The sequence below is a fragment of the Musa acuminata genome, chromosome BXJ1-4 (genome assembly GCF_036884655.1).
Source record: "Musa acuminata AAA Group cultivar baxijiao chromosome BXJ1-4, Cavendish_Baxijiao_AAA, whole genome shotgun sequence".
Lineage (NCBI taxonomy): Eukaryota > Viridiplantae > Streptophyta > Magnoliopsida > Zingiberales > Musaceae > Musa > Musa acuminata.
In genome coordinates this window covers 16,653,133-16,672,500 of record NC_088330.1, presented here as the reverse complement: position 1 = coordinate 16,672,500, position 19,368 = coordinate 16,653,133, and the positions used below count along the sequence as shown (strand labels likewise).

The window sequence follows — 19,368 nt, the reverse complement described above, 5'->3', positions numbered from 1 at the left end:
CTAGACCCCACATTACCAGAAGCCTCGTACACTGGCTTTCTTTTTCAGTTTAGATCTTTACCCTCAACGACACCTTATTATGATGTTTCTTGCAGCACTGAAGCTAAATATTAAACCCTTCGGAACCTGATGTCTGATTTTTGAAGGGCCCTCTTTCATTATATATATGTATAGATATTTCTGGATATCTTTAAATTTTGGGCCTTTTGTTTCTTAAGCAGATGTAGTAGTTGGACATTAGAGGAAGAACCTGATCAGTGTCTCTCGTAGCTTTTTTTTTTTTCTGATTACTAATGGAATTGAAGTGTCTATACAAAAGATATGTATGGAAACATATTAATCATAAAGTTCATTGATTTGATTATTGGTGTTATATTCGCTTGTCAACAAAGCAGCAATTCTATTAATAATCTCAATTTCATTGCTAAATTTCCAGAGAAGAATATAAAAAAAAAAATCTGAGGCTTTTTGTGCACTATTTAGATTTTTTGTTAATTTCATCCATTCATGTGCAAGAGATTTCCATCTGGGTTAGATTTAGGATGCTTACATGTTTAAGCATTAAAGTGACAGCTTTCTGTATTTTTTGAAAGAGTCCAGTATACTTTTAGAGCTCAAGGTTTTTCTTAAATTTCAAACTAAAAAATACTTATGGCAGTGCCTGAGTATTAATACTATGGCCTGGTTTGGTTTTTTTTTTTATCTTTATGCTTTTATGAATGAAAAAAACATATTTTAAAACAGGTTCCTTGGTTACAACTTAGCTACTGATCTCAGGTTGAAGTAGAGGGACTTATCAGTATGAGGATTTGGAATCTCAAAGATCATGAATCTTATGCATGGATCTGAAATCTTCCAGTGTTTGTTGTTGCTATATTTAGGACAGAAATCTTTCTTCCAAAAGTCAAAAATAGGAATATTCCAGGAAAAAAATGGAGGAATGGAAGCAATGTTATCAAACATGTTTTATGGCTCTGGATGTTTTCAAGAAAACGATGAGAAAGAAAATAGCAACTGACAAAAGGCAACCATAAGTTATTTGCAGCGCAGGTTTTACTATCTATTTGAGGTTCATACATGAATACTGAAACTGTATCGATTGGATGCAAATAGTCACTGCTAACTAGAACAGACACCTGTTACTACTTCCATACTTTTAATGAACCTAGTATTGCTTTGTCAAATATCCTCACTTGTCATTTGTACAATTTTTTGATGACAGTGTTGACTTGGTATTGCAGGTGAAGACGGTGAAGGTTAGCAATGTCTCCCTAAGTGCCACAATGCAGGATATTAAAGAGTTCTTTTCCTTTTCTGGGGATATTGAATATGTTGAGATGCAAAGGTTTGTGTCGGCAACGCTATTACTGCCCTCTGCTAATACATGTTGGCAGTGTTTGTCTTATGGCTTTCCAGGTTCTTTGATGTGTTATGTCTACCATTTTTGCTTTACAGTGCGGATGAGTGGTCTCAAATTGCCTATGTCACGTTCAAAGATTCACAGGGAGCAGAAACGGCACTTCTTCTTTCGGTGGTTTAACTTCTTAAGCCCTTTCATTATGATATTTCCAGTTCTTTCATTTATGTCCATAGAGAACTGTAACAAGAATTCAAGAGGAAGATTGAAGTTTTTAGTGGTTCTTTGACTTCTTTTCGTGTGATGGCCACCTTTTGTATTTCTCGTAATGGTAAGTGTGTACAGGATCCCTTAGGTGCATTTATTTTACCGACTACCCTTTTGTTAATTTCATATGCCAACACATGTTTTGCTATCAGAAGCTAAATTTCTTTAAGCATGGACTCCATTAGACATGGGAGATTTTGGAAGGTATATTCGGATGTTTATGTTAGGACTCTAGCTAGGAGAGTTCTAATTGAGAGGGACATTCCTGTAAAACCTACCTAAGCCGACTCTTATTAAAAAGGTGAAGAGACCGGCTAGGGTTAGGAGGTTGTTTCTTAGAGAAGAATTAGGAGTTGTAAGGGAATAAGAGTCTTAAGTAGGAGTCCTATTAGGAGTTGGTTAGAAGTAGGAGTCTTGAGTAGGAATCCTATTAGGAGTTAGGGTTTAGAAGCCCTATAAATAGCCATGTATTCCTCCTCTTTTCATAAGCAATAGATGAATCTTTTCTGCAGCCTTTGAGCAGCAACTTGGAGGGAGGAACCCCTATAGAGTTCCAAGGAGGCCGATCCCCTAAAGAGATCAACCCCAAGTTTAGAATCTGCAAGGGTTCTAACACCTGGTATCAGAGCAGCGTTCTTGGCGTCTTGCTGTCCTTCCACAGCCATCCATCAACCCTCCACAACTGTCCAAAGCAATTCCCACAATTGCTTAAAAGATCGTCGCCAAATTCCGCCATCATCTCCACCACCGCGGATCATCCGGTGAATTGCAACAAGTTCTGGTTTCCTACCTTACTGCTGCTGCAATTTAGTTATCCCTATCCGAAAATCCAAAAAAAAAAAAAATTGTTCCTATATTGCTGCATAAACTTTTCGTCACAAAGTTTTCATCTCTACAACGAAAGATACATTGCAGAATTTCAACCGCATAGCACTGTTTGTTTGATCTTGATACTATATTTTCTCTGTCATATAAACTAAGATATTACTGTCAATTCCCTCCTCAAATCTGTCAAATTTTTTGTGGAGATTTCGTCGAGAAACCGCTGTTTCTTCGACGACAATTCTGCTCTTACAAGACAACACAATTCTGTAGCAAACTTTCATTGATTTCTATCAAACCTTTGCTGCCATCCACCACAGATCGAAAACTTTCATCCACAGCCCTAAAACTCCACCAAACCACACCCTCAAACTGCACCCAAAAAAGCTACAAAACAAACCTAAACCGTAGCCTACATCTACCAATCCACCAATCCTTTAATATCACAGATTTGAAGTCATATACTATGGCATCTGAGGAGGCAATCAATGCTAAATTTGAAGCCTTTGAGGCACGAATGAAGGATAAGATTCAGACTCTCCTTACCGAATTCAGTTTGGCCCGACCACCAAGCCCGAAGAAATCACATCAAGGAGAGAGCTCTAACCAAGCACATCATGCCCAAAGAGATGACTTCCAAGAGAGGGGAGGCTCTATGACCGACCCCAACTATTCGCGTATGAGAGTGAACTTCCCTAGATGGGAAGAAGGAGACCCAATTGGTTGGATCTCGCGCGCGGAGCGATATTTTCGGTACCATAAAACTGTGGATACATCCATGGTGGAAATTGCAGCTATACATCTTGAAGGGGATGCCATACAGTGGTTTGACTGGTTTGAACACACATATGGAGTCCTTTCATGGCGACAATTCAAAGGACTGCTGATCCGCTTCGGACCAACCGATTACGAGAACATTGACGGACAACTAGCAAAGATCCAACAAACCTCCACCATTCAAGAGTACCAAACCAGGTTTGAAAGGTTATCTAATCAAACTCGTGATTGGTCTGAAAAACAGCTATTGGGGACCTTCATTGAGGGCTTGAAGCCGGAGATCCGGGGAGAAGTTAAAGCGCGACAACCATACACGCTTATGGCAGCCATCTCTTTCGCACGACTTCAAGAGGAGCGATTGAACCATGAAGCCCGGAGGACTAGGATCACTCCTCGACCTACAATACTGAAGCCCTCAGCCCCCTCTACTATCAACCGAGTCCCTACACCAAAAAGGTTGACAAGAGAAGAACTTCGGGAGTGATTTGCGAAGGGGTTATGTTGGCATTGCGACGAGCCGTGGAGCCGCGAGCATTGCTGTAAAAAAGGTAGACTTCTTATGATTGAACCAGTAGAAGAAGAGGTCATTGAACATCTAGAAGAGAGCCTTGAACATAAAGAAGAAGATATGGAAGAAGAGCCACAGCCGACCGACATTACGGTACACGCACTAACCGGCTACTCAAACCCGTAAACGATGAAAGTTGGAGGCCTTCTCAAACAACAGCCGATCATTGTTCTCATCGACACGGGTAGCACTAATAACTTCCTGAATAGTAAGGTTGCTGCTCGGATGGCACTGCATATTGAAGGTTGCAGCAAGTTCGATGTAAAGGTTGCCGACGACAGAATCCTAAAGTGCGACCAAAGATGCCCGCAGGTGAAACTATTATTGCAAGACCAAGAAATTATCATCGATTTCTTCCTCCTACCAATCGATGACTATGAGGCCGTGCTTGGCATAGAATGGCTGACTACACTAGGTGATGTCTCTTGGAACTTTTCCAAATTAATTATGAAATTCTACTGTAAGGGCAAACAGATCATCCTACGCGGGAAGCGTGGAAGCAACGTAACCACCGTTTCGACCCAACGAATGGAGAAAGTTTTGCACAAGGTAAATGGTGGCTTTTTGATGCATCTCCAGCCACAACCAGAAGAGAAGAAAATAGAAATTGAAGATCAAAATCTTGCCCAATTGCTTACTGAATTTGCCGACATATTTGCTGAACCGCGCGGTCTTCCTCCTTCTCGGCAACATGACCATCGAATTCCAATCCTTCCGGGCAAGCCACCAGCGAACACTCGACCGTACCGATATCCTCACCTCCAGAAAGATGAAATTGAAAAGATCGTAAAGGAGATACTTGAAACAGGGGTGATTCGGCCAAGTTGCAACCCCTATTCCTCACCGGTGCTACTTGTACGCAAGAAGGACGGAACTTGGCGGATGTGCATCGACTACCGAGCTTTAAATGACATCACCGTCAAGGACAAGTACCCAATACCAGTGGTGGATGAACTTCTTGATGAATTGAAAGGAGCTCGAGTCTTCACGAAGTTGGACCTCCAATCCGGTTACCACCAAATTCGGGTATGTGACGATGACATTCCAAAAACTGCATTTCGCACACATGATGGCCATTATGAATTCTTGGTAATGCCTTTTGGACTCACTAATGCTCCTTCAACCTTTCAAAGTCTCATGAACGATATTTTTCGGAGCTTTCTTCGTAAATTTGTGCTGGTATTTTTCGATTATATTCTCGTCTACAGCCCTTCTCTTGAGACTCACTTTCAGCATTTACGGATTGTTTTGACGATCCTTCGGGAGAATACTCTTTTTGTTAAGCAACCAAAGTGCAGCTTTCTCCAGCAAAAAGTAGAGTACCTTGAGCATATAATATCAGAAGGAGTGGCGGTAGACCCAACAAAATTTGAGGCAATGCAAGGCTGGTCGAAACCTACAAACGTGAAATTACTGCGGGGGTTCCTTGGACTAATGGGCTACTACCAAAAATTTGTTAAGGACTATGGGAAGATCAGTGCACCACTCACTTCTTTACTGAAAAAAGATGCTTTCCAATGATCGGACAAAGCCTCTGCTGCCTTCGACAAACTTAAAGCAGCCATGACAACGACGCCGGTGCTTGCGCTACCAGATTTCAATAGACCCTTCATCATTGAGGCCGACGCATCTAGAGTCGGAATTGGAGCCGTTCTCATGCAAAATGATCGACCACTCGCATATACTAGCAAGGCATTATCTCCCTCCCATCAAAACATGTCAGTATATGATAAGGAGATGCTCGCCATTGTACACGCAGTAACGAGGTGGAGACCCTACCTGATCGGCCGGCGATTTCAAATTAAAACTGACCATAAAAGCCTCAAGTATTTTTTGGAGCAAAAAATATCATCCCCTGAGCGGCAAAAATGGGTAACCAAACTTCTTGGATTTGATTATGAAATTATTTACAAAAAGAGGAAAGAAAACGTTGTTGCAGATGCACTCTCACGGCTACTTGAACAAGCTAAGGTTTCAGCCATCTCCCTTCCTACCACCGGTCTCCTCGAGGACATTAGGGAAGAATGGAAGAAGGATCCAGAGATCAACAACATCATAAAAAAATTGGAGGAGGATCTAAGTGCAATAGCCCACTACACCTGGGATTCGAGGGATCTACGCTACAAAGGTCGCATTGTGCTTATACTTGACTCCCCTTGCATCACAATCATCTTGCATGAAATGCACTCCATACCTTCAGCAGGGCACTCTGGATTCCTAAGAACCTACAAAAGAGTGAAGCAAAATTTTTATTGGAGAGGGATGAAAAAAATTATTGCTGAATATGTGGCACAATGTGATGTATGTTAACAGCACAAGGGTGAAACTGCTGCAAATCCAGGGAAGCTACAACCACTACCCATACCAGACTGAGTGTGGACTGACATCTCCATGGACTTCATTGAAGGGCTGCCATCTTCCAAAGGTAAAAGCACGATTTTCGTGGTGGTTGATCGACTTACGAAATATGCTCATTTTTGTGCTGTGAGAAATCCCTACACTGATGCTAGTATTGCCCAGATTTTCATAGAAAATATTGTTAAACTGCATGGGATGCCAAGGTCCATCGTAAGTGATCGTGACAGGATCTTCACTAGTAAATTTTGGACCGAGTTATTTCAGTTACAAGGCACCAAACTCAAGATGAGCACAGCGTATCATCCACAAACTGACAACCAAACAGAGGTGGTAAATAGGTGCTTAGAGACGTACCTCCGGTGTTTCGCTAGCGACCGACCAAAAGAGTGGGCGAAATGGCTTCCCTGGGCCGAATGATGGTATAATACTACATATCATTCATCTACAAAATGTGCCCCTTATGAAGCATTGTATGGTCGACCAGCCTCTGTGATTCCAAAGTATGTAATTGGCTAGGCCAAGATAGATCAGGTTGACCAAGAATTGATTGATAGGGACAAACTCTTACAACTGTTAAAAGATAATCTCTCTACCGCTTAAGCCAGAATGAAGCAGCAAGCCGACACACGACGAAGTGAAAGAGAATTTTCAGTGGGAGATTAGGTTTATCTTTGCCTACAACCATACAAGCAACTCTCTATCAACACTCGAGCCTCCATGAAGCTATCCCCACGTTTTTATGGGCCCTATCAAATCACAGAGCGTATTGGAGCCGTGGCGTACAGACTTAAATTACCTGAGGATGCCAAAATTCACCCTGTCTTCCACGTATCATGCCTAAAGCCCAAGTTGGGAGAACACGAGTCACCCCAGATCCAACTGCCCAACACAACTGAGGATGGAGTTATTCAAGCCCAACCACAAGCCATCCTCGATCGCAGGATCGTGATGCGTCGCCGACATCCCTCTACTGAAGTACTAGTGCATTGGAATAATCTACCACTTGAAGACGCCACATGGGAACCATATGAGGAGCTCAAGACCCGGTTCCCTGAGTTCATGGAATCTCAGCCTTGAGGACAAGGCTGATTTGAAGAGGGCGGAGCTGTTAGGACTCTAGCTAGGAGAGTCCTAATTGAGAGGGACATTCATGTAAAACCTACCTAAGCCGACTCTTATTAAAGAGGTGAAGAGGCCGGCTAGGGTTAGGAGGTTGTTTCTTAGAGAAGAATTAGGAGTTGTAAGGGAATATGAGTCTTAAGTAGGAGTCCTATTAGGAGTTGGTTAGAAGTAGGAGTCTTGAGTAGGAATCCTATTAGGAGTTAGGGTTTAGAAGCCCTATAAATAGCCATGTATTCCTCCTCTTTTCATAAGCAATAGATGAATCTTTTCTGCCTCCTTTAAGCAGCAACTTGGAGGGAGGAACCCCTATAGAGTTCCAAGGAGGCCGATCCCCTAAAGAGATCAACCCCAAGTTTAGAATCTGCAAGGGTTCTAACAGTTTAGTAGTTAATATGTGGGAATGAGCGGTCACTTTTCAGTTTTTTCAAAGAGTTGCAATGAACCAGCCATCTGTTACTTTACTATATTTCGAGGAAGAAGGATATCATTTTAATGACATTCCCTGATGCCATTGGAATAAATATTGGCAATGTTTAGTTTCCAGGTCTCTGATATTTTCTTATTCGTTTATACAGGGTGCCACAATAGTTGACCTAGCTGTGATTATTGTACCAGCTCCAGAATACCAAGTGCCTCCAGCTGCTTCATCTCCTCCTGTGGTAGATTTCATGGCATGTTTCTTCTCTTGGGTCTGTTGTTCCCAGATTAAAATATTGCATTGTGATCGATTAAATTTTGCTGCTCCTTTTCAGCAAAAAGATGATAATGCGAGCAGCAGTGCTGGATCTGCTGTTCAGAAGGCTGAAGATGTGGTTAGCAGCATGCTTGCCAAGGGTTTTATCTTGGGCAAAGATGCTGTCAATAAAGCCAAAACTTTTGATGAGAAGCATCAGCTGACTTCCACTGCAAGTGCCAGAGTTGCTTCTTTCGACAAGAAGATAGGGCTGAGTGAGAAAATCAGCACAGGCACTTCGGCTGTTGGGGAAAAATTCAAGGAAATGGATCAGAAATTTCAGGTTTCTGAGAAGACTAAATCAGCCTTCGCTGCTGCTGAACAAAAAGTTAGCAGTGCAGGGTCTGCGATCATGAAGAACAGATATGTCTTCACCGGAGCATCATGGGTGACAGGTGCCTTCAATAAAGTTGCCAAGGCTGCTAGCGAAGTGGGATCAAAAACAAAAGAAAAAGTTGTCGCCGAGCAAGAACACAAGACAAGGTCCGAGGATGACTTCGCCGAGGTTCATCTATCTGAGACTCCAAAAGCCGCATCAGCCGAGCATTCGTCCAAGCCTACGTCGGCCCAAGGATTGATTCTTTGATGTTCTCTTTCTACAAAACAACGCTCTGGGATACTTGTGTTACATGTTGTGACGATAAACATGAGAACAGATGCTCCTATGTCTACACTTGTCTATTAGAACATTTTCACCATGGTGAGCCTTGAGGTATCATGAAATGGTGGCCTTGTTGCTGGTTCATGTATGAGGATGGAAGCCCCAGCATATATTATTCTTCAATAGTCATTAAGTTAATTTCCTATCCTCCTCCTTTCTGTTAGAATTCTGCCAATATCTTCTACCAACCTTCAGAAAAATGTAATGGTGATCTACATTTTGCATGTCTTCCAAATGTGGAAATGCACATAGGAGTGAGCATATCCTCAGCATGTCCTAAGTAACACCTCTAAACAACAGGTAAAAATGCAACCAGACAAGATGCTCAAAATCGAATTCAGACAGAATATTAATTTGATACACGCAAAGAAACAAACATTGCTTACATTATTCATTCATTGACTAATTCTATGACATCAAATTTTATCTTCACATTCCATTGACAGGATCTGAATTGACCTTCAAATTAAAAAGGGGTATATAACTATGATTCCAGACTTTAATCTCCTAATTTATGTCGATACAACCTTATCTTAGCACCAAGAGCTCACTTGTAATTTGGTTTCCAAATTGGTTGTCATTAAAATATAATATTTAAACAGGTTTTAGAATTAAAATCCAATATTCTACACTTGTAAGATTGCTCATGGAGCATATATATACATGATACTGCTTGTTATCAACTTAAGGAAGAATGAAATTTCATCAACCACCTCTGAAAGTGCACATCCGACATAAGATACTCATTTTTTGTAGGAAAGCTATTAGTGTTCCACCAGCCACACACAGGAGGTGAAGGGGGACTGGTTTGTGATATCTATTATTTCATCTTGTCAGCACATCATTTGATTTTCGATTGATAGGGAAAGAAACATATATTAGTTAAGAAGATTGCACTAGTAAGTTTTGGTTTTTTAATCTAAAAAAAAAAAAGGATTTGTATGGTTTTTTGATTCGATAAAATAATTAATTTATTAATTTGATAGACCTAGATTATAATATTTTTAAAATATTTAAGCTCGTGTTCATCATCATCATCATCATCATCATCATCATATATATATATATATATATATATATATATATATATATATATATATATATATATATATATATATATATTCAATTGGTCTTCTCCATCGAGTGTTTGATTATCAATTGGTCTTCTTCATTAAGTATTTTGATTATACGGAGGATGTCAAACCTTTCTCACTTAAAATTTGATATCCTTTATTACGGCTTAAAAACGTAATACATAATCATAAGACTCAGTTCAATTAATATTAGTTTTATATTGATAATGTTGAGGTACCTCTGATCAATTATATAAATAACATCGTTTTCATTTATCATAATCTAAGTCGATGAATAGTCAGTCATTCAAAATACTTAAACACGAAGAATCCGCCTCACCTCAAATGAATTATCACACTCGACTTTAGGTGTCATAATTATAATCATATGAATTAACCAAGATTAGCACAAGGCCAAAATAAAACTCAGAGGAAACATCAAAGGCTGGCATGTTCAGGTTCTGTTTGTGTGACAGATACATGCCTTTTTTTATCTCACTGAAAATGTGTTTTAGCTTAGGTAATGAGACAATAAAAATCACACAGCTACAGTGACACAGATTGCCATACTCAGATTAAATTAAGTGCTAATGTTAACTATCACATTACTCAATCAAGTAGGCTACCATATCTAATGCCAAAGAAACAATCAAGATGTGAAGAAGCTAAGAGTCACATAAAAGTCATATGCTGCATGGATGTATGATAGAACATGGAGTTCTTTCATAAACTGCATGTTCTTTCTTATGATGGAGTTGGACGAGGACAACTCATGCATGATGTCTAAGGTGTACAGCAGCACATCATGGTTTGTCATTCTACTGAATTCAACCTAAGTTTGGATCATGTTCTTAATAAGGGATTGTACAAAAGGGGAAAGAGTGTTTAGACGTAGATTATGTTCTTAAGTTAATTCCACTGCATCTGCTTTGTGAGGATGGTGTGAAGTCAACGTCAAAGAAAGATGATTCCCATATGCTCGAGTCGTAGTAAGTATATATGGCTGAATCCAATGTACATTCCTTCACATGTCACATCATCATTGGTTGGGGGACGGACTGCTCCATTGCCACCAACACTCAACTAACTCATGCCTGACTAAAGCATGTCGAGAATACTAACAACAGGATACACTGTATCCAGAGCTGCAGCTGAGGACTCCATCCTACCTACCGCTTAAAAGAAAAGGTGTCATCGTCATGTGCTTCTTAGAAACTTGATCTCACTACTATAGTGTTAGTTTCGCAAGTCGCACTTAGTTCCAAATTTGTCTCTTATTACAATTATAAATAAGGGTTTGACCCTTGAAACCAGATGTACCATAAGAAAAACCTAATTATTTGCTTTGGGTTTAATTTTTATTAAGTCTACACTTAGTTAAAATAGTTTAGGCTTATAGTTTGGACTTTTCTTATTTAGTAGTTTCAAGTGTTTTATGGCTTAAGAATATTTTCCTAAGGCATTTGTAATTGTCCCTTTTATAGTAGAGTTTTACTCCTCCTCCGTCCGTGGACGTAGGTCAATTGATCGAACTATGTAAATATGGTGTCCTTGTCTTTTTTATTTTTCTGCTTTATTGTCTTTATTGGGTTGCCAAATTACACTTTGGTAAATTTTCTGGGGTTAAGATGGAGATCATTCTGGTTCAAGATGAAGTTGATTTGGTACTACAGGGAGCTGAGAACATTCCAAATGATATGTCAAAGGAAGATCTTGCGGGTATGGATAAGAAGACCCGATCAAACATTATTCTAAATCTCTCTGACGAGATTTTACGGGAGGTAGCTACGGAGACTACGGCTAAAAGCATGTGGGACAAACTTAAAGTCTTGTATATAAAGAGGAGTGGAGAATCGTCTCTACTTGAAGCAGAGTTTGTATATACTTTGGATGACTGAATGTATATCTATACTCTCACATCTTGATAAATTTGATTCCTTAGTTATGGATTTGGAGAATATAGATACGAAAATTGATTATGAGGATAAGGCCCTATTACTTTTGTGTTCTCTTCCCCAATCCTTTAAGTATTTCGGTGATACTATGATTTATGGAAAAGAAATAATTTCGTATCAGGAAATTAACTGTACTAAAATCTAAGAGGCAGATAGATAGGGATATCACTGAGGAAAGTAGAGGGAATCAGGCTGAGGGTCTATTTGTCAGGGGTAGCACGGATAAAAGGAAATTTGACAATAGTAGATCTAAATCTAGATTTAAATCCAGACATAGAAATTTGGAGTGTAGATATTATCATAAAATGGAGCACATTAAGGCTGATTGCTTTAAATTGAAAAATAAATTAAAGCAAAAAGAAAAATTTATTGAGAAAACTACTGAGTCTGCTGAAGCTAGTGTAGAAGCTGATAAGAATGTTAGAAATATTTTCTTTGCTACTGATGACAGGATGATATCTAAAAATGAATAGATTTTAGATTCGGGTTATTCTTATCATATGTGTCCCAATAGAGATTTGTTTTCCACATATGAATCTTGTAATTGTAGAATTGTTTTGATGGACAATAATACCGCTTGTGATGTTGTTGGTAGAGGTGCAATCCGAATTAAAATGCATGATGGTATTATGAGGGCGTTCACTAATGTTAGACATGTTCCTGATTTAAAAAAGAATCTCATCTCTTTAGGCACCCTAGAGACTCTTGGGTGTAAATACGCAATTGAAAGTGGAGTTATAAAAGTTTTTAGAAGTGCCCTTGTTGTTATGAAAGTTTGAGTATATTGAGCAAATTATGACCTTGTTGTAGGTCATTGAGCAAGTTTGAGTATATTGAGCAAATTATGGCCTTGAGCAAGTTTGAGTATATTGAGCAAATTATGGCCTTGTTATGTAAATACGCAATTGAAAGTGGAGTTATAAAAGTTTCTAGAAGTGCCCTTGTTGTAGGTCTGGTAGCTTGTATATTTTGTATGGAACTACTATCACAGGCTCGGTTGCAGTCCCGTCATCTTTATTGTCTGATTCTGATATCACCAAATTATAGCATATGTGTTTGGGTCATATAAGCAAAAAATGTTTGAGTATATTGAGCAAAAGGGGTCTTCTTTGTAGACAAAGTACTGGGCCACTGGATTTCTGTAAACACTATATTTTTGGAATGCAGAAAAGAGTTAGCTTCAATTGTCTGATAATTCACAAAACGAAAGGTACTCTTTGACTATATTCATTCAGACCTTTGGGGTACAGCTCATGTTCAGTCTAAGGGTGGTACCAGGTATATGTTGACTTTCATTGACGATTATTCCAGGAAAGTTTGGGTTTATTTTCTGAAGCATAAAAATGATGTTTTTCTAACCTTTAAACAATAGAAGGCTTTGATTGAGAAGCAAACAGGTAAACGACTTCGAATAGATAATGGCATGAAATTTTGTGAATGTGACTTTGATGAATTCTGCAAATATGAAGGAATTGCTCGGCATCACACTATTAGGATGACTCCTCAGCAAAATGGTGTGGCCGAACGTATAAACAAAACACTCTTGGAGACAACAAGGTGTATGATCTCAAATGCAGGGTTGACAAAGGACTTTTGGGCAGAGGCGATTAATATTGCCTATTACGTTGTCAACCGCCCTCCTTCTACAGCGCTTAATTTTAAAACTCCAGAGGAAGTTTGGTCAGGTACTCTTGCTGATTACTCCGATTTAAAAATTTTTGGGTGTCTAGCATACATGCATGTAAATGAAGAAAAATTAGAGCCTCAAGCTAAAAAGTGTATTTTCCTTGGGTATGCTTCTGGGGTGAAAGGATACAGATTATGGTGTTCTGATCCCAAATCTCCAAAATTTGTAATTAGTAGAGGTGTTACTTTTGATGAATTATCTATGTTATCTTTCAAAGAGGAATCTACTAGTTGTACAAATGATAATGTGCATAAGCAGGTGGAGCTTGAGATTGGTAGTTCTAATTCTTTTCAATCAAACTCTTCTACTCAAAGAATGCCAGTAGATGGTCCCGAGTCTACTAACGAAGATGATCCAGAGGAAGAGCAATATTTCATAGCCAAGGATAGACCATGGAGAAATATTCGACCACCACAAAGATATACAAATTTGATTACATATGCTTTGTTTGTTGTAGAAGAAACAAGTAAAGTTGGTGAGCCTACTACCTACTCAGATGCAGTTTCTTGTGATAATTCCGCTAAGTGGTTGATTGTGATGAATGAAGAAATTAAATCTCTCCATCCGAATAGAACTTGGGATCTTGTGAAGCCACCTTCGGATAAGAAAATTATTAGATGCAAATGAGTCTTCAAAAGGAAGGAAGATATTCCAGGGGTTAAAGATGCAAGGTACAAAGCACGATTGGTTGCAAAGGGCTATAGTTAGATACATGGTGTTGATTTTAATGACGTATTTTCACCTGTTGTTAAACATAGCTCTATTCGTGTTTTGCTTGCTTTAGTTGCCATGTATGATTTGGAATTAGAGCAACTTGATGTCAAAACAACTTTCTTACATGAAGCAACCTCATGGATTTGAAGTTGACGGTAAAGAAGACCATGTTTGCTTGTTAAAGAATTTCTTGTATGGATTGAAGCAGTTTCCAAGATAATGGTATAAGAGGTTTGATTCTTTTATGTTGGGTCATGGTTACAAGAGGAACATGTATGATAGTTGTGTCTACTTCCAGAAGTTAACTGATGGCTCTTTTGTGTATTTATTGCTTTATGTTGATGACATGTTTATTGCAGCTAAGAATTTGTCAAAAATTCACACTTTGAAAATGCAGCTGAGTAGTGAATTTGAAATGAAAGATTTGGGAGCAGCTAAGAAAATTCTTGGCATGGAGATCAAAAGAGAACGAGGAGTTGAAAATGATTTCTGACCCAAAATAATTACCACGAGAAAGTCTTGGAGAGGTTTGGCTTGAAAAACGCTAAGCCAGTGAGTACCCCTCTTGCTAGCCATTTTCGGCTATCTGTTGCTCAGTCACCACAGTTAGTTAAAGAGGAAGAATATATGGTGCAAGTTCCATATTTCAGTGCCATCGGTAGTATTATGTATGTAATGGTTTGTACTTATCCAAATATTTCACAAGCAATCAGTGTGGTTAGCAGATATATGTCTTGCCCGGGTAAAAAACATTGGCAGGCTATGAAGTGGATTCTCAGATACTTGCAAGGGACTTCAGATACTTGTTTGGAGTTTGGGAAAAATCGTGACACTTTGGTTGGTTTCGTCGACTCTGATTATGCTACGGATCTTGATAAATGAAGATCTTTGACAGGCTATGTTTTTTGCATTGGCGGTTGTGCAGTTAGTTGGAAAGCTTCCTTACAACCTATCGTGGTTTTATCTACTACAGAGACAAAATATATGGCAGTGATAGAGGCGATCAAAGAAGTTTTATAGTTAAGAGGATTATTCGACGAATTATATCTACATCAAGTTGTTACTACAATTTACTGTGATAGTCAAAGTGTTATTCATTTGACTAAAGACCAGATGTATTATGAGAGGACGAAACACATCGATGTGAAGTTTCATTTTATTCGGGATACCACTATTGAGGAAAAGGTCCTTGTTTAAAAAATTTATACGAAGGACAATCCAACTGATATGCTTACGAAGCCTCTTTCGGTTTACAAGTTCAAGTAGTGCTTGGACTTGGTTAGTGTTCATTGTTGGTGATTGCCCGTTGGGGCTTTTGTGAAGGTGGAGCAAGTTTTGTTAATTGTCAATGTTGGGACATGTCAAGGTGGAGATTTGTTAGTTTGACAAGTCCCACATAGTCCCACATCGAAAAAATCAAGCTCGTTATCTCTATTGCAACTATAAATAAGAGCCTAGCCTTGAAGCCTAATGCACCACAAGAAAAATCATTTGCTTTAGGTTTAATTTCTATTAAATCCACACTTAGTTAAAATAGTTTGGGCTTATAGTTTGAGATTTTCTTGTTTAATAGTTTTAGGTGTTTTATGGCTTACGAATATTTTCCTAAGGCATTTGTAATTGTCTCTTTTATAGTAAAAACATTTGTAATTTTCTGCTTTATTATCTTTATTGGATTGTCAAATTACCCATGATAAATTTTCTGGGACCAGCTCTAACATATAGTCTTATATTTATCATAAATAGAGATAGCAACATATATATATATATATATATAATGTACAGGATTCAAGAGTGGCATATAGAAGCTCTAATTTGCTCTAAGAGAGAGAGAGAGAGAGAGAGAGAGAGAGAGAGAGAGAGAGGTGGAAGACGACGTCCCCCACCTTTGCTTCCTCGCTTGGGGAAACGCTACTGCTTATTACCACTGTTCACTGATAAGTATTTGACAGGTGCCATGCCGCACACCTAAACCTCTTCTGCCCTTTTGATGGCGTGTCGTGTCTGCTAAGGTGCAGAAAGAGACCCCCTTCCATTGTATCGCAGGCGTCTACGTAGCTTTTGGAGGCTGTCTGCATGCGTCTCCACAATATCTGTAGATTTTGGAGGCTAAACGCTGCTATAAAACCCTCTGCCCGCCACCTCATGCCTCTTCTTTTTGTAGGTTGGAGGAAGGATCGATGGGGAGGTCACCATGCTGCGATGAGGTGGGGCTGAAGAGGGGTCCATGGACGCCGGAGGAGGACAAGAAGCTGAGGGACTACGTCCAGAAGAACGGCCACGGGAGCTGGCGGCGGCTCCCTAAGCTCGCCGGCCTCAACCGCTGCGGTAAGAGCTGCAGGCTCCGGTGGATCAACTACCTGCGCCCCGACATCAAGAGAGGGAACTTCACGGAGGAAGAGGAGAGTCTCATCATCGACCTCCACTCCCTCCACGGAAACAAGTACGCTTTCTGCTTCTTGACACCGTCTATTAGACCTTGCTTCTTGACACCTTGCTTCTCCAATCGAAGGTGGTCGACCATCGCCGCCAGCTTGCCGGGGAGGACCGATAACGAGATCAAGAACTACTGGAACACCCACCTGAGGAAGAAGCTGCTGCGGATGGGCATCGACCCCGTGACGCACCAGCCCAGAACCGACCTCCGTGTGCTCCCCGGCCTGCCCGAGTTGCTGGCGGCGGCCAACTTGGTCGGTGGATTCACGAGCAGCCTAAACGATCCCCTGCACCTGCAAGCAGATGCTGCGCACCTGATCAAGTTGCATTTGGTGCAGAATCTCGTCCAGGTGCTGACCAACAATCCCACTCCAAATCTGAACCAGATCATGGGTCCGTTCGGATCAGGCGTCCTGAGGAACTACCGACTCGACGATGTCGACGTGCCTTCCAGCCGCCAGCTGGAGAGCCTTCTTCGTCATCTTCCTCATGGTTGGCTGTTGCAGAGCACAGCGCCGATGGCCTCGAGCCTTTCGACTCAGGGCTGGCAGAGGTTCGTCGACAGCCTTCATCGTTCGACGCGTGAGTCCAGCCGTTCTGTGGACGCCGGAGACCAAACAGCTGCAGCAGCAACAGAAGATGTAAGCTCTGTTAACGAAGGTTGTCTCCCAACCTCGGATTCTACGCCTCCATTTCTTTCGTCATCTCCAGTAAACATGAACAAAGGTGAACCGATCACCATCGATGGATCCATCAACGCACCCTCGGAGGCATGGGACGCGAATCTGGATGATCAAGACGATCTTGGCTACTGGAAAGAAATCTTAGAGTGAGTACTCAAGCAACTTCATCTTTGCTTCTCGGCGTTAAAAGGGTTCGTGTATCAATCTAATGCTGTGTCAGCTGTTGCTTGCAGCCAAATCTCATCATGGCCCAACACACCATAGAAGTCAATTTGCTGATGGAAAAAGGAGTGTGGATTGATTTGTGAGGTAGAAACATTATGCCAACATGTTGTTACGATTATTTCCATGTCGAGACTTGAGATGGTTTCATGTGCACATAATAAATAATACATTTTAAGGAATAGATGCAGAAATATAATATGTGTTGTACTTTTCAACAAGGTTGCATTTGGTAGATGAAACCCCCTGAAACGTTACTATCTAACAATCAGCTTCAGCTAGTGGAGTTGGGGTTGACTTGTGGCACGAAGGAAACAGGCATTTAGGTTGGAGCGGAAAGGTTTACCTCACAGGTAGCAGACAACCCATTCATTCTCTCTCTGGGATTAGGGGGATCCAAGCGATGTTCACCTGTTGTGAGGGTCAGTTTATATCTTAATCTCTCGATGAACATATGCATATAATGAATGCATCGTCGTCGTGTATAAAAGATAAACAAGATAGATAGATTAATCGGGATTATATGGGGGGACAAGACACAGAAAAGGCTAGCGGAAACAGATGATATGGTCACAACGCACACAGAAAAGACATATGATGGTTCCCAAGATAGATAGATAGATAGATAGATAGATAGATAGATAGACAGATGCAGGGGGTCCAAATATTCCATTCACTTTATCACTTTCATCCAACAGAAAGCAAGCAGAAGGATATATTTCCTTTCCGGAGTCGAGGCTCTATTTTGATTTATTAGTAATCAGAAGGATACAAATGTTCTTCTACGTCACTGTTTGATGCTCTTGGGACCATCGAAGCAAAAGTCTCGTGATTTGTTACTGGTTAGGTGGATGAACTCACTGATCCCTTACTTTGGCAACAAGCCATCTCTCTCTCTCTCCTCCACCCCACCCCCACCTTGACAACGCTCATCCATCGGCAATAACTCGCTTGATTCGGAGAGGTGGATGCGAATCTACCAAGTAATAAGGTATGGTATGGTATGGTATGGAAAAAGCATTCTCTCTCTCTCTCTCTCTCTCTCCTAGGAACATGATGATGTTGTTTTCATTCGTCATGTTTTATTGGGTAAAAGATGAGAAAAATGGATTACATGATGATGTTGTTTTCATTCGTCATGTTTTATTGGGTAAAAGATGAGAAAAATGGATTACATATGTAACCTTGTCCCACGAGGAATAACATGATATCAATAAGTAGGTAAAATGCACGACCAACCCATCTACCTACACTTCACGTACGTAGTAGACAAGTAGAATGCTACGTTCGACACAAACATCATCAACTAATTGACGTTCGGAAGTCCAAATGTACTTTTTTTTTTTTTTGTGGAAATTAAAATCGTTGTGTCGTAGAAAAAATAAATTTATTCTTATTGAAATAATCACGTAAGCATAGGATCATTAGCCATACCGACATCCGATTAGTATCTATATCATCATCGTTCATGTCACCGAGTCCATGCAACAGATTCGATTTGGGCTTTTTTTCTCTCTCGAAGATTTTTCTTTTTCTTTTTCTATTTCTATACATAAAGGCACACATTCTATATTCTAACCTCGGTTAATAACTAACTTGAGCATTATAGAGATGTCTCATCAGAAACACCTCGACCTACGTTATGCAAGTGGGGCTTCGAGTCATGTTTCTTCTACCCCCATTTTCATGTGATTATCAAGCGGACAATCTTCCATCGACAGATATCCATCTTAATTCGACAAACCTACAAAATTCTCTAAAGAATAATGCCAAGTGGCAGGGCATCCTCTAACCTCTAACATGCTTCGAAGAACTGACAAGTCCTAATGCCGATGCAGAAGAATTAACTTGCAGGACAACGCTTTGAGTTAGGTAAGATGTCAAGCTTTTGATCGAGTAGACTGAACTAAGAAGACGATAGTTCGGAGTCCAT

The 19,368-nt window shown here is 40.1% G+C and overlaps 2 protein-coding genes across 5 annotated transcripts in view; both read left to right on the top strand.

The window, feature by feature from the left end:
- The window catches only part of LOC103972999 (binding partner of ACD11 1), a 9,711-nt gene extending 901 nt beyond the window's left edge, over positions 1–8,810 (top strand). The window contains exons 2-5 of one of the 4 annotated variants that reach the window (XM_009387446.3): positions 1,242–1,345; positions 1,456–1,531; positions 7,847–7,930; positions 8,024–8,810. In XM_009387446.3, the coding sequence (XP_009385721.2) occupies positions 1,242–1,345; positions 1,456–1,531; positions 7,847–7,930; positions 8,024–8,590 (831 nt within the window). In that variant the 3' untranslated portion in view covers positions 8,591–8,810. Of the gene's footprint in view, positions 1–1,241; positions 1,346–1,455; positions 1,535–7,846; positions 7,943–8,023 lie in introns of all 4 variants that reach the window. The other 3 variants (XM_009387444.3, XM_009387445.3, XM_009387442.3) reach the window with 3 other exon arrangements.
- Positions 8,811–16,028: 7,218 nt separating this feature from the next.
- LOC103973000 (transcription factor MYB41) lies at positions 16,029–17,620 on the top strand. Its single transcript, XM_009387447.3, has 3 exons — positions 16,029–16,537; positions 16,607–17,359; positions 17,447–17,620. The coding sequence occupies exons 1-3, from the start codon at positions 16,275–16,277 to the stop codon at positions 17,475–17,477; spliced, it is 1,047 nt and encodes a 348-aa protein (XP_009385722.2). The 5' UTR covers positions 16,029–16,274; the 3' UTR covers positions 17,478–17,620.
- The last annotated feature ends 1,748 nt before the right edge of the window (positions 17,621–19,368 follow it).

Coding starts and splice junctions, on each gene's coding strand:
- LOC103973000 (XM_009387447.3), top strand. CDS start 16,275: ATGGGGAGGTCACCATGCTGCGATGAGGTGGGGCTGAAGAGGGGTCCA. Junction 16,538..16,606: donor CACTCCCTCCACGGAAACAA/GTACGCTTTCTG, acceptor CTCCAATCGAAG/GTGGTCGACCATCGCCGCCA. Junction 17,360..17,446: donor TACTGGAAAGAAATCTTAGA/GTGAGTACTCAA, acceptor TGTTGCTTGCAG/CCAAATCTCATCATGGCCCA.